Source organism: Choloepus didactylus, chromosome 21 (assembly GCF_015220235.1).
Source record: "Choloepus didactylus isolate mChoDid1 chromosome 21, mChoDid1.pri, whole genome shotgun sequence".
NCBI classification, from domain to species: domain Eukaryota; kingdom Metazoa; phylum Chordata; class Mammalia; order Pilosa; family Megalonychidae; genus Choloepus; species Choloepus didactylus.
The window spans coordinates 937,261-953,580 of NC_051327.1; the positions used below are offsets into that span (position 1 = coordinate 937,261).

The window sequence follows — 16,320 nt, forward strand, 5'->3', positions numbered from 1 at the left end:
CATTAAAAAAATCATACACCATGACCAAGTGGGATTCATTCCAGGCATGCAAGGATGGTTCAACATAAGAAAATCAATCAATGTATTACAACACATTAACAAATCAAAAGGGAAAAATCAAATGATCATCTCAACAGATGCTGAAAAAGCACTTGACAAAAATCCAACATCCCTTTCTGATAAAAACACTTCAAAAGGTAGGAATTGAAGGAAACTTCCTCACTATGATAAAGAGCATATATGAAAAACCCACAGCCAGCAGAGTACTCAATGGTGAGAGACTGAAAGCCTTCCCCCTAAGATCAGGAACAAGACAAGGATGCCCGCTATCACCACTGTTATTCAACATTGTGCTAGAAGTGCTGGCCAGGGCAATCCAGCAAGACAAAGAAATAAAAGGCATCCAAATTAGAAAGGAAGAAGTAAAACTGTCATTGTTTGCAGATGATATGATCTTATATCTGGAAAACCCTGAGAAAGCGACGATACACCTACTAGAGCTAATAAACAAATTTAGCAAAGTAGCAGGATACAAGATTAATGCACACAAGTCACTAATGTTTCTATATGCTAGAAATGAACAAACTGAAGAGACACTAAAGAAAAAGATACCATTTTCAATAGCAACTAAAAAAATCAAGTACCTAGGAATAAACTTAACCAAAGATGTAAAAGACCTATACAAAGAAAACTACATAACTCTACTAAAAGAAATAGAAGGGGACCTTAAAAGATGGAAAAATATTCCATGTTCATGGATAGGAAGGCTAAATGTCATTAAGATGTCAATTCTACCCGAACTCATCTACAGATTCAATGCAATCCCAATCAAAATTCCATCAACCTACTTTGCAGACTTGGAAAAGCTAGTTATCAAATTTATTTGGAAAGGGAAGATACCTCGAATTGCTAGACACTCTAAAAAAGAAAAACCAAGTGGGAGGACTTACACTCCCTGACTTTGAAGCTTATTATAAAGCCACAGTTGTCAAAACAGCATGGTACTGGTACAAAGATAGACATATAGATCAATGGAATCGAATTGAGAATTCAGAGATAGACCCTCAGATCTATGGCTGACTGATCTTTGATAAGGCCCCCAAAGTCATTGAACTGAGTCATAATGGTCTTTTCAACAAATGGGGCTGGGAGAGTTGGATATCCATATCCAAAAGAATGAAAGAGGACCACTACCTCACCCCCTACACAAAAATTAACTCAAAATGGACCAAAGATCTCAATATAAAAGAAAGTACCATAAAACTCCTAGAAGATAATGTAGGAAAACATCTTCAAGACCTTGTATTAGGCGGCCACTTCCTAGACTTTACACCCAAAGCACAAGCAACAAAAGAGAAAATAGATAAATGGGAACTCCTCAAGCTTAGAAGTTTCTGCACCTCAAAGGAATTTGTCAAAAAGGTAAAGAGGCAGCCCACTCAATGGGAAAAAATTTTTGGAAACCATGTATCTGACAAAAGACTGATATCTTGCATATATAAAGAAATCCTACAACTCAATGACAATAGTACAGTCGGCCCAATTATAAAATGGGCAAAAGATATGAAAAGACAGTTCTCTGAAGAGGAAATACAAATGGCCAAGAAACACATGAAAAAATGTTCAGCTTCACTAGCTATTAGAGAGATGCAAATTAAGACCACAATGAGATACCATCTAACACCGGTTAGAATGGCTGCCATTAAACAAACAGGAAACTACAAATGCTGGAGGGGATGTGGAGAAATTGGAACTCTTATTCATTGTTGGTGGGACTGTATAATGGTTCAGCCACTCTGGAAGTCAGTCTGGCAGTTCCTTAGAAAACTAGATATAGAGTTACCATTCGATCCAGCGATTGCACTTCTCGGTATATACCCGGAAGATCGGAAAGCAGTGACACGAACAGATATCTGCACGCCAATGTTCATAGCAGCATTATTCACAATTGCCAAGAGATGGAAACAACCCAAATGTCCTTAAACAGAAGAGTGGATAAATAAAATGTGGTATATACACACGATGGAATACTACGCGGCAGTAAGAAGGAACGATCTCGTGAAACATATGACAACATGGATGAACCTTGAAGACATAATGCTGAGTGAAATAAGCCAGGCACAAAAAGAGAAATACTATATACTACCACTAATGTGAACTTTGAAAAATGTAAAACAAATGGTTTATAATGTAGAATGTAGGGGAACTATCAATAGAGAGCAATTAAGGAAGGGGGAACAATAATCCAAGAAGAACAGATAAGCTATTTAACGTTCTGGGGATGCCCAGGAATGACTATGGTCTGTTAATTTCTGATGGATATAGTAGGAGCAAGTTCACAGAAATGTTGCTATATTAGGTAACTTTCTTGGGGTAAAGTAGGAACATGTTGGAAGTTAAGCAGTTATCTTAGGTTAGTTGTCTTTTTCTTACTCCCTTGTTATGGTCTCTTTGAAATGTTCTTTTATTGTATGTTTGTTTTCTTTTTAACTTTTTTTTCATACAGTTGATTTAAAAAAGAAGGGAAAGTTAAAAAAAAAAAAAAAAAGAAAAACAAGGAAAAAAAAAGATGTAGTGCCCCCTTGAGGAGCCTGTGGAGAATGCAGGGGTATTCGCCTACCCCACCTCCATGGTTGCTAACATGACCACAGACATAGGGGACTGGTGGTTTGATGGGTTGAGCCCTCTACCACAGGTTTTACCCTTGGGAAGATGGTTGCTGCAAAGGAGATGCTAGGCCTCCCTATGGTTGTGCCTAAGAGCCTCCTCCCAAATGCCTCTTTGTTGCTCAGATGTGGCCCTGTCTCTCTAGCTAAGCCAACTTGAAAGGTGAAATCACTGCCCTCCCCCCTGCGTGGGATCGGACACCCAGGGGAGTGAATCTCCCTGGCAACGTGGAATATGACTCCCGGGGAGGAATGTAGACCTGGCATCGTGGGACGGAGAACATCTTCTTGACCAAAAGGGGGATGTGAAAGGAAATGAAATAAGCTTCAGTGGCAGAGAGATTCCAAAAGGAGCCGAGAGGTCACTCTGGTGGGCACCCTTACGCACAATATAGACAACCCTTTTTAGGTTCTAATGAATTGGGGTAGCTGGTGGTGGATACCTGAAACTATCAAACTACAACCCAGAACCCATGAATCTTGAAGACAATTGTATAAAAATGTGGCTTATGAGGGGCAATAGTGGGATTGGGGGAGGCCATAGGGATCACACTCCCGTTTGTATAGTTTATGGATAGATGAGTGGAAAGGTGCGGGAAGGAAACAAACAAACAGACAAGGGTGCCCAGTGTTCTTTTTTACTTTAGTTGCTCCTTTTCACTTTAATTATTATTCTGATTATTTTTGTGTGTGTGGTAATCAGGGTGTCGGGGATTGATTTTGGTAATGAATGTACAACTACTTAATGGTACTGTGAACAATCAAACGTATGATTTTTTTTGTATGACTGCGTGGTATGTGAATATATCTCAATAAAATGAATAATAAAAAAAAGATAAGTTGATTCAAAATGTGAAAATTGCTAATTTTAGCTGAGTCATACCATAGAAGAAATGCTGCCCAATTAATACCATTAGTATCTTCAGACTCAAAGAACTTCTAAAATTATGAAAAAATGTCAATTCGTGGCCTAAAAAATAAAACTTGTGGCATAGATTTTTTTTTAATCATCATTTTATTGAGATATATTCACATACCACGCAGTCATACAAAACAAATTGTACTTTCGATTGTTTACAGTACCATTACATAGTTGTACATTCATCACCTAAATCAATCCCTGACACCTTCATTAGCACACACACAAAAATAACAAGAATAATAATTAGAGTGAAAAAGAGCAATTGAAGTAAAAAAGAACACTGGGTACCTTTGTCTGTTTGTTTCCTTCCCCTATTTTTCTACACATCCATCCATAAACTAGACAAAGTGGAGTTTGGTCCTTATGGCTTTCCCAATCCCATTGTCACCCCTCATAAGCTACATTTTTATACAACTGTCTTCGAGATTCATGGGTTCTGGGTTGTAGTTTGATAGTTTCAGGTATCCACCACCAGCTACCCCAATTCTTTAGAACCTAAAAAGGGTTGTCTAAAGTGTGCGTAAGAGTGCCCACCAGAGTGATCTCTCGGCTCGTTTTGGAATCTCTCTGCCACTGAAGCTTATTTCATTTCCTTTCACATCCCCCTTTTGGTGGCATAGATTTTTTTAATCTTTTACAACTGATGAACAATTTCAGCTAGATATGAAAAAATTAGTTTCTATCATGCCAGATGGTGCACCGGCTATGTTTGATCAAAAATCAAGATTTATTGGAATTTTAAAACAAGAGACTGATGTTTCCCTTATTTCTTTACTCCACCATATAATACATATTGAAAATATTTGTGCTTAGTTTTCAGAAGCAGACTTTTATGGAGTGTCATGGATACAGTTATTAAAAGTGTACATGCAAATGCTATGAATCGTCTCCAGTTTATGGAACCTTTGATAGACTCAGAAGGCAATGAACGCAATGATCTTGTGTTCTTTATAATGTTCATTGTTTGAGTTGAGGAAGAATGCGCTGTTCATTCCAATTCAAGATTTTCTTGAAATAAAAGGAATGCTTGCCAAATATTTAATAATCAAAGACAAAAACAGTGCTGTGATTTATGTTTTCTCACTGATATCACACTGCGTAAGAATGAGATAAATTTGAAGCTCTGAGGGAAGAAAAAGCTTACTTGTGATTTAACTAAGAAAATAATTTACTATGAAATTTGAAACTTTTCATAATACCAATCAACAGTGATTTTACACATTTTCTAACATGAATCAATATGCACAATATTTTAATTGTAATCAACAGCCTTATAGAAATTGTCTGCAAAAGCTATAAGAAAAATGTGAGGAACATTTTGTCGATATTGATAAATTTAGTTACTTTTCAATTCATGCAATATTCCCTTACATTTGATGTTAATGATAGAGTTAACACAAATGTTAGTGAATTTACTTAACTTGGGCAGACATAGTTTTGAAACTGATTTGTTTTTTCTTCAAAGTCAAAAAATTCTAACAAAGATGAACCAGTTTTGTCAATGTGGAAGTGAATATTAAAGAAAAATGACTTTTTTGGTACTTGATTCAGTAATTGGAAAACTTTTAAGTATGTTCTGAACAATTTGGATATGTGATTCTACTTTTTCAACTGTAGATATAAATACAGATCAAATGTTTCTGATGAACATTTAGCATCCAAATTGTAAGGTTCTGTAAGTGGAAAATACACCCTGGATTTCACAGTTTTAGAATAACAACAACAAAAGTAACAGATCTCCTTAACAATTTTTATGTTGAATACATGTTGACATGATGATAATTTGGAAATATTGGTTTAAACAAAATATAATATTCAAAGAAATTTCACCTGTTTCTTTCTACTTTTTAAAATGACTACTAGAACATGTTAAATGACATATCTGGTTTGCATTATTATTCTATTGGACAGTGCTGATCTAGAATCCCTCCCTTCTTATTAGCACCAGATCTCCTTCTGGGAGAATTATACACTGTGATTAGGTGTGACAAGGGGGCAATTTAAAGCACTTTTGTCCTCTCAACTTCCACCATGAAGGAGGCAGATCCAAGAAACTAGCTGTGAGCTTGAGCAATCAGATGCATAGACCTGGGACTTTGGTTTTGGGATAAGTAGTGCAGACACAGAAAGATTGTTTGAAAGTCAAATTCAATACAGAGGCAGTGTGTGAACCAGACTTTAGTTCCCTAAACTGCATCCCCAGGGATGGAGTGAAGTGGAAGTTGGAGAATCAAACAGAATATCCGCTACATAAGTGTAGCCAGAGGAAGATGTCAAATTGGGGGAAGATGGCATCAATCTTCTAGTCTGAACATGAGAATAAGCAATAAGATTGTAAGCCAGGAAGAGGGGAAGAGGATGGACTATGGAGCGGAGAATGAGCATTCAGCAGCTCAGTTCCTCTGGCTATCATTTTGGGTTTAACTAAGGGTCCAGGTTTATACTGCCACCTGCAACCAAATCTAAGACCTATTTCTGAAGGCACTTCTTCATTTCCTTGCCTGAGTCCTTGTCTTACTGTTTGCTCAAGATGTAACTTGCTTCTCTCAGGAGCTGGATATGTTCCTTAAACCTCAACTCAGCTATCACAGCCCTACTTTCTGACCAACAACTGATGCTCACCCCCTGCCTGACCTACTTGGAACTTGGGTGCACCTAGATTTTCCATTGCTTGCCTCCAGCACCCCCTCCCCATGTTGCAACAACATGTGACACATGTGCTTGGTATCTTAGAGTCTCACTATCTACTTAAATGGACAATTCCTTTGGGTACTCTATTGTGTCTTCAGATCTGAGCTTCTTCACTTGATCTTTTTCTGAGCCATTCCCCAGTATCCCTCCTGTGTTGCCATTAACCCCAGGCTGTCTGGTCCTGCCAGGGGTCACAAGATCACAGTCACTGATACAGATAGATCCTCTGGATGGTTGTTCTATCACCTCAGCTCTCTCTGCCTGGAGAACTCTTTCTCCAAGGGGACCAGTCAAACTTAGCCAATCAATATACTTCTTTCCACATTTTACTTTGAGTAATACCATTTCAATTTAGCAACACCCCCCTAGAATTTCTCCCCTGTTATTTTCCCCAAGAAACTAGCTTCTCTGGTCACCTTTCTCTGGTTGAGTCCCAGGAGAGCAAGAGAATTTGATTTTTTTTAGTGCACTTGACATATCCCAGGTGCCCAGAACAGTGCCTGGCACATAGTAAGTGCTCAATAAATAATTATTGAATAAATGAAAAAGAAACTTTGACTCAGATTCCTCAGAAGGGTCAATACACATTATCAATGTTTAATACCCATATTTACATATTATACACAGGAAAAATCTTGCCTGTAGTGCTACAGGTAGTTTTTATTTTACCAACACTGGACTTAAGAGCACCCCTTAATATAAACAGCAAGAAAGTAAGCAAGAAATTAAGAACTCTCTTTTCCTCCTCAATCTGATATGGATTTCATGTCTAGTCTCTCATCCATCACAGCTGACCAAATTTACCCTACCCCTAGTGCAGACGATATCACACTGACCTACCAGACCCCTCCTGGATCTCTACAGAAGCCTCTTAACTGGTCTTCCTGACTTCCTTTCTCCTCAATCCCCCATTCATTCTCTGCAAATTTTGTTGGTATTTGTAATACTGAATTGCACTGGAGAGAGAGTGGGCAGCAGAGTGGCTGGAAGGTGACTCACCACCAGGCTGTCTGAAGATGGACATGATATGGCCAGAGATAGATCCATTTTTCAGAAGGTGATAGCTGCCATGGGTTCATGATATATTGGTCTTTGTCTTGGGATAAGAGATGAGTTTCATACCTCACCCTCTTTCTCTTGCCCAGCCTTGAATTCAACCCCATTCAACTTGTCAGAATTTTGAGTTGACTTTTCCTCTGGTTTTCTAGTTGGAACCCCAGGCAACTCTGGTCTGGACAGACTGACCCACAGCCCAGTGTGGGTGATACTACCTGTTCCATTCCTCGGGCAGCAGAATGTCTTGAGAACCAGGACACTTGGCTTCTACGCCTGGCTCTGCCACTAGTTGCATGACTTTAGGCAAATCACATCAGCTCTCTGGGCCTCAGTTTTCACACCTGAGGAATGAAGGGGTTGCATTAGATTAGCAATTCCCCACTTTTTGTTTTTTCCCTCCCAAACGCAAAAAAAACCAGTGATATGAGACACATCTATGAGACCCACACTCATATGTGACTCCTGGATGCTGACTCTAATTTCATACCTTCCTTCCCCACTCAAGAAAGTCTATCAGAATGCAAGAGAATGATAGAAAAAATTTGAAAATACTTTTTTTTATATTTAAAAAATAAATAAACTTTGATCTTGGTATTTTGACTGCAATAGTTACACTTATTGAGGATTTGATTATCTACCTTCTGAATAAAAATAAATAAAAGAGAAAACAAGAAAAAGGGAAACTCATCACTTTAATAGTGCAGAATGAGCATAAGATGGGAAATGGGGGTCTACTAATTCCTCCAGTGGTCTCAGTCTTTCAAACCTACCCTATTTTGAGGTTCTCATTGGGCTGAGAGTTATACTAATACTGAAAGACAAATATTTTTTAGAAAAGGCCCCTAAATGAAAATCAATACCCTCAGTTCTTGTTCAACCAAAGAAACAAAAATTTGTACCTATGTGGGAGAAAAACTTGATAGAAAGCACATTATCTCCAGTGTGGCCCACTCCTTAGGGATTTTCATAGGAAATTTTGATTCTGTGCAATTTTTGCCTTCTACACTGGCTTACTGATCCTCATGTAAGGCATGAACACCACAGAATTCTAAGCAGTCTTATTTACGGTTTCATGAGTCACCCTTCACGGCTGCGTGTTATGTGAACCAAGGTTGATAGCTGTTGAAGGTGGCAATCTCTAAGGTCTCTCCCAGCTCCAGACTGCTGGGAAAGAGCCTGGCTTAGCCTTCCAGGATCCACCTAGCTTCCCTACCTATTGCCATTTTCCCACACTCCTGCTTAAGAGGGGTGCTCCATTCTGCTACATCAATAATTTTTCTTAACAATGTTTTCTGTCCTTTAGTTGTTTTCCCTTTTCTCATTGTAAGAAAGATTCCTCTTGATCCCACTAATTCCTCCCTTTGTACTTACATTCAAAACATGCTACAACCATCATTCTTTCTGTCAACTATGTCTTCAACTTCTACCCTACCTGATAGACTATATGCTTCATGAGGGCAGAGATTGTGCCTGGTTGATTCACTGCTCTAGTTGTTGACTAAATGAATGACTAAATGGTTGAATGAATACATCAGTGAATGAACTTATTCCTCGCTATTGATTTCTTCCTTTAGCATGCAAACATGTTTTGTTTTTCTCATCTTTTATGACAAATACTCACACATACATAAAAAGCAAAACCAACCTAATGTACATTCTCTCCTAACTTTCAGAGTCAGAGTACTTAAATATTTATCAGCATTTACTGTTTCCAATTCCTCACATCCCATTTCTCTTCAAAACTGTGCAATCTGGCATCTTTTGCCAAAAATTGCTTCCATCAACATTGTCAAGATCCCATGTATTGCCAAATCCAATGGACACATTCTTTGTCCTTATTTGACTTGATTCTCTGACTCTAAATATTAAAAGTTGTTAAATAATAAACTTATTCTCCTATAAGTAGAGAGAGGGGAGACAGATATTATTTTTGAATAGGAGAATGACAGTTAAAATAGCCATTGCTTTAGTTTTCCCAAGGTGATCAGTTCAAGGGAGACTAAATACAAAATCATTTAGAGCGTATAGACATTCATTTGTTTATTCATTCATTTATTCACCCAAAAAACACACACATAATGAATTCTTTCAATGTGCTAAGAATTGTAATAGGTGCTGAGGATGCAAACTATAAATAAGACAAGGTAGCAGATTTCAGGGAAGGTTCCTCTGGTGATTGTGCCATCTTACAATAAGACAGCTGATTTTGAATTTAAAAAAAATAAACCTTTTTATTAGCATGTAACATTTGTATAGAAAATTAATGTATCATAAATGCTCAGTTTGATGAATTTCACAAACTGAACACATAGGCATTAATAGCACCTATTAACAGAACATTATTGGCATCCCAGAATCCCCCTTCTAGACATTACCTCACCTCAACAGTAACCACTAATTTTTAATAATAAGCATTTATTAATTTAGTAACTAAAAATTAAAGAATAACCTGCCACAGCTATGAATTTATCCTAATATTGTAAAAACTGTATAATATTTACAAACTATATTTAAAATACTACAAAGCCCTACACACTTTATAAAAATCACAAATTTAATATTACAAAAATAGAGCAGTGCCTGGCTTATAGTAGGCACTCAAATATTTCTTGAATGAATGAACAAAAGTGTATTGATGTGTTAAATGACCCCAACAGGTCAAGTAAGAAAAAACTACATCATTTCACTAATAAATACTGAAAAGGCAATAAAAACTTTCAGCATCCATTCCTGGTGAAAATCCCTGGCAAGTGTTAAAGAAGGTTTCCAACCTACCCCTCTCTGCAAACCACTGCAATCTGGCTTTTGCTGGCACCACACCATCCAAACTGCTTTCTCCAAGGCCATCAGTGCTGTATCTATTGCCAAATACAGTGTAGTTGGATGGGGACCAATAATATGTAATGAATTAAGGAATGAATTGTAAAAGAATCTTACACAATAGTCAACATCATGCTTAGCAGTAGAACACCAGTTGGTCTTCTTAAAGTCAGAAACAAAACCAAGATTTGAGCTACCAAAATAATTTCATATTTTTCTGGATGCACAAGCAAAATCAAAACAAAACCAAAAACATGAAGACAAAATATAAAGGTATAGCTGTTGGAAATGAGACAGAAATTATATTTCTTTGCATAAATTCTAGGAAAATCATCCAAATTCTATCAGAGATACTAAGAGAGTTCTGAAAGTTTACAAAGTAAGTACACAAGGATCAATAGCTTTGCACAAATACCAGCAAATGGACTGTAGGTGGAGTGATGGGTGATGAGACAATCAAGAAAGAGAAATATGAAAAAAGGCACAGAATGCCATGAATAAGAAGTAAAATGATCTAGGGGAAAGGTACAGAATTCCAGCACAACAAATTAAGAAAGGAAAAAGTTGTACAGAGAATAGGATTTTTGTTTTTCAATTGGAAAAATGTGAAATGTGCATGTTGCTTAAGCTGTGAAATTTACACTTAAATTCTAAGTGAAAGACAAGAGTTCTATACCTACCATTGACAGATCAGGTGCCATTTAATTATAGGAAAGAAAGGGCCAAGATTGTCAAAAATGGAGACTGGAATAGTCCCACTCTGGAAAGCATATTCCATTTCCTTGTTATGGTCTATATCATTAGAGGGAAGTTCCTGACTTTGTAACCTCAGTTGACCTGAGATGATAATTCTGCTTTCTTGATAGGGAAGTGACTTGACAAATGTGGGAAACCATAAAATCAAGTTGTAGAGATGGACAAATAAGTCAAACCTGTGGTGTTAATACTTTTGTGTTAGGTTCAGCAATAAGTTCCTATAGTCATTGTAATAATATGTGTTTTTTACATATTGTTTAAGGTGTGTGAAACATCTGAGAAAATCTGATGTATTAGATGAGCATTCATTTGTTTTGAAATGTATTGATCATATAATCACACTGTTCTAGGCATTGGGCACATAGGACAAAGTCCCTGCCCTCTTGTAGCTTAAATTCTAGTTGGAGACACACAGAAAACAAACAAGTAAACAAGCTGTAAGATTTTAAAAAATGATTGATACTACAGAAAATATAAACCTGGTTAAGGTAATAGATTGAAGACTTCTCTGAGGAGATATTTGAACTAAGATCTAAAATATATGAAGGAGCAAGCCATTCGAGGATGTGGAAGCAAAGCAGTCCATGCACAGGAAATAGAGGGTATAAAACTGTGAGGCAGGAGAGCTTGGTATCTTCAAGAACCTGCAAGAAGGCCACTGTGGCTGGGAAAAGTGAGTGAGGGGGATGATGGTGTTAGAGAGAAAAGCAGGTGCCAGGATTCATGGAGCCTTGTAGACCACATTAAGGAGTCTGGGTTTTACTATTTATTTATTTATTTATTTATTTATTTATTTATTTATTTATTTATTTTTAATTCATTTTTATTGAGATATATTCACATACCATGCAGTCATACAAAACAAAGCATACATTCAATTGTTTACAGTACCATTATATAGTTGTGAATTCATCACCAAAATTAATTTTTGACATTTTCATTACCACACACACAAAAACAATAAGAATAAAAACCAAAATGAAAAAGAACAACCAAAGTAAAAAAGAACACTGGGTGCCTTCCTTTTTTTTATTTATTTTTTATTTTTTTACCCCCACCCCCATTTTTCTACTCCTCCATCCATAAACTGGGCAAAGGTGAGTGTGGTCCATATGGCTTTCCCAATCACATTGTCACCCCTCATATACTACATTTTTATACAATCATCTACAAGATTCATGGGTTCTGGGTTGTAGCTTGATAGTTTCAGGTATTTACTGCTGGCTATTCCAATTCATTAGAACCCAAAAAGGGTTATCTATATTGTATGTAAGAGTGTCCACCAGAGTGACCTCTCGGCTCCTTTTGGAATCTCTCTGCCACTGAAGCTTATTTCATTTCCTTTCACATCCCCCTTTTGGTCAAGAAGATGTTCTCCATCCCACAGTGCTGGGAGTCATATTCCACATTGCCAGGGAGATTCACTCCCCTGGGTGTCAGATCCCACGTAGTGGGGAGGGCAGTGATTTCACCAGCCAAGCTGGTTTAGCTAGAGATGGAGGGCCACATCTGAGCAACAAAAAGGCATTTGGGAGGAGGCTCTTAGGCACAATTATAGGCAGGCCTAGCCTCTCCTTTGCAGCAACATTCTTGTCAATGGCAAGTCCCGTGGTAGAAGGCTCAGCCCATCAAACCACCAGTCCCCTATGTCTATGAGCACATCAGCAACCATTGAGGTGGGGAAGCCCAACACCCCTGCATTCCCCGCCAGCTCCTCAAGGGGGCTCTGCATACTTTTTCATTAGTACTTTTTTTTTTAATTAACTATATAAAAAATTTTTTTAAAGATATACAATAAAAAAACATTTCAAACAAACCATAACAAAGGAGTAAGAAAAAGACAACCAACCTAAAATAACTACTTTACTTCCAACATGTTCTTACTCTACCCCAAGAAAATAACCTGATATAGCAACACTTCTGTGAACTTGTTCCTACCATACCCATCAGAAATTAACAAACCAAAGTCATTCCTGGGCATTCGCAGAAAGTTAAATTTACCCATGATAGCTTATCTGTTCTTATTGGGTTATCATTCCCCCTTCATTAATTGCTATCACTAGTTCCCCTACATTCTACATTATAAGCTATTTATTTTAGGAGTGTGTTGTTTAATCTCCTGGTATTTGTGAATTTTCTAAGTTTCCGATGGTTATTGACTTCTAATTAAATCCCATTGTGCTCAGAGAATGTGCTACGAATAATTTCAATTTTTTTTTTTAATTTATTGAGGCTTGTTTTATGTCCCAGCATATGGTCTATTCAGGAGAAAGTTCCGTGATCACTAGAGAAGAATGTGTATCCTGGTGATTTGGGATGTGATGTTCTATATATGTCTGTTAAATCAAATTCATTTATCAGATTCATTTATAAGATCCCTTAGTGTATAACCTGATTGGTCTCTGGAACAATGTGTATCTCTGAGACACCTGAAACTCAGAGCTACAGCTCAGCAGATATGAATGTCAGTATTAGTGCATACAGCAACTGGTAAAAAAAAGCAGAAAAAGAGCCCAGACTTCAATTAGTGATATGAAAGAAGCAGATCTGGTTAAGACCAGGGCAAACTGGACCAAAGGGTAAAGGTCGAAACTGACTGTGTTTTAAAACTTCAACTTCCATGTGAGACCAAGGGAAGAGATGTCTATTTGGTGCAGGATCTATATTTTCTAAACAGTATAATTCTACAATCAGTTTGTTCGAACACCCAATTACATGGAACTTTGAATAGGAAGTGAGATGCGGTAGGTTAGTATAGGTTAGAGTGAAATAGTGACACATCCCAAAGTAATTTGGGCAGAGAATAAAAAGTATATTTACAGCCTCCTCCCCACCCGCCCTGCCCCGAGGAGCTGGGGGAAGGTACAGAAGTGTTGGACTTTCTCACCTGGACTGGTGTCAATGTCACAAACATTGGGACTGGCGGTTTGATGTGCCGAGCCCTCTATCATGGGATTTACCCTTATGAAGCTTGTTACTGCAAAGGAGAAGCTAAACTTGCATATAATTGTACCTAAGAGTCTCCCCCTGAGTACCTCTTTGTTGCTCAGATGTGGCCCTCCTCTCTCTAACTGAGCCACCTTGGCAGGTGAACTCACTGCCCTCCCCCCTACATGGGACCTGATTCCCAGGGTTGTAAATCTCCCTGGCAACACAGGATATGACTTCCAGGGATGAATCTGGACTTGGCATCATGGGATTGAGAATATCTTCTTGACAAAAAGGGGGATGCAAAATAAGACAAAATAGTTTCAGTGGCTGAGAGATTTCAAATGGAGTTGAGAAGTCACTCTGGTGGACATTCTTATGCACTATATAGATAACACCTCTTAGGTTTTAATGTGTTGGAATAGCTAGAAGTGAATACCTGAAACTACCAAACTCCAACTCAGTCGTCTGGACTCCTGAAGACGACTATATAATAATGTAGATTACAAGGGGTGACAGTGTGATTGTGAAAACCTTGTGGATCACACTCCCTTTATCTAGTGTATGGATGGATGAGTAGAAAAATGGGGATAAAAACTAAATGACAAATAGAGTGGGATGGGGGAATGGTTTGGATTTGATCTTTCTGATGTAAGGAAAATGTTCAGAAATAGATTGTGGTGATGAATGTATAACTATATGATCATATGATTGCATACCATGGATGATTGTATGGTATGTGAATATATTTCAATAAAACTGGACTTAAAATTTTTTTTTTTTAATTATTGAGGCTTGTTTTATGTCCCAGCATATGGTCTATTCTGGAGAAAGTTCTGTGAGCACTAGAGAAGAATGTGTATCCTGCTGATTTGGGATGAAATGTTCTATATATGTCTGTCAAATCCAATTCATTTATCAGATTGTTCAGGTTTTCAATCTATCTATAGGAGACAGTGATGTGCTGAAGTCTCCCACAACTATTGTGGAAACATCCATTGCTTCCTTTAGTTTTGCCAATGTTTGTCTCATGTATTTTGTGGCACCATGATTGGGTGGGTAAACATTTATGATTGTTATTTCTTCTTATTGAATTGTCCCTTTTATTAGTATGTAGTGGCCTTTGCCTCTCCTAACATCCTTGCATTTAAAGTCTATTTTATCTGAGATTAATATTGCTACTCCTTTCTTTTGGATGTAGCTTGCATGAAATATTTTTTCCATCCTTTCACTTTCAATTTCTTTGTGTCCCTGTGTCTAAGATGAGTCTCTTGTATGCAACATATTGATGGTTCATATTTTTGACCCATTCTGCCAATCTATATCTTTTAATTGGAGAGTTTAATCTATTTACATTCAATGTTATTACTGTGAAGTCATTTCTTGAATCAGCCATCTTATCCTTTGGTTTATGTTTGTCAGATATATTTTTACCCTCTTTCTCTTATTGTCCTTTAATGAACCAATATTGAATCTCTTTAGTACTGAACCTTTCTCTATATCTCTCTCTCCTTGCTTTGTTTCTCTGTTGGTAGGGCTCCCTTTAGTATCTGAAGTAGCGCAGGTCTTTTATTAGCAAAATCTCTTAGCATTTGTTTGTGAAAAATTAAAGCTCTCTGTCAAATTTGAAGGAGAGCTTTGCTGGATAAAGTAGTCTTGGTTGGAAAGTTTTCTCTCTCAAAATTTTAAATGTCATGACATTGCCTTCTCGCCTCCATGGTGGCTGCTGAGTAGTCACTACTCAGTCTTATGTTGTTTCCTTTGTATGTGGTGAATTGCTTTTCTCTTGATGCTTTCAGAACTTGCTCCTTCTCTTCAGTATTTGACACTCTGATCAGAATATGTCTTGGAGTGAGTTTATTTGGATTTATTCTATTTGGAGTTCACTTGGCATTTAACCTTTGTGTATTTATATTGTATAGAAGGTTTGGGAAGTTTTCCCCCAAAATTTCTTTGAATACTCTTTCTAATTCTTCATCCTTCTCTTCCCCTTCTGGGACACCAATGAGTCTTATATTTGGATGTTTTATTTTATCTATCATATCCCTGTGGTCTATTTCAATTTTTTTTATTTTTTTCCCCATTCTTTCTTTTGTTCTTTCATTTTCCATTCTGTGGCCCTCAAGGTAGCTGATTCGTTGTTCAGCTTCCTCTAGTCTTGTACTGTGAGAATCCAGAATCTTTTTAATTTTGTCAACAGTATCTCTTTATTTCCATAAGATGATCTATTTTTTAATTTACTCTTGTAATTTCTTCTTTATGCTCTCCTAGGGTCTTCTTCATGTCCTTTACATCCTGTGTCATGCTCTCACTGTTTGTCTTTAGTTCTTTGATTAATTGCTTCAAGTACTGTGTCTCCTCTGATCTTTTGATTTGGTTGTTTGGGTTTGGATTATCCGTATCATCTGGTTTTTTCATATGCTTTAAAATTTTCTGTTGTTTTTGGCCTCTTGGCATTTGCTTTACTTGATAGGATTCTTT

The 16,320-nt window shown here is 37.3% G+C and overlaps 1 protein-coding gene across 1 annotated transcript in view; it reads right to left on the reverse strand.

Annotated features, from left to right (window-relative positions):
- The window catches only part of TNRC6A (trinucleotide repeat containing adaptor 6A), a 273,917-nt gene that overhangs the window by 215,406 nt on the left and 42,191 nt on the right, over positions 1 to 16,320 (reverse strand). The window contains exon 2 of the mRNA XM_037815357.1: positions 7,551 to 7,676. Coding sequence (XP_037671285.1) covers positions 7,551 to 7,630 — 80 coding nt within the window. The 5' untranslated portion in view covers positions 7,631 to 7,676. The remainder of the gene's footprint in view (positions 1 to 7,550; positions 7,677 to 16,320) is intronic.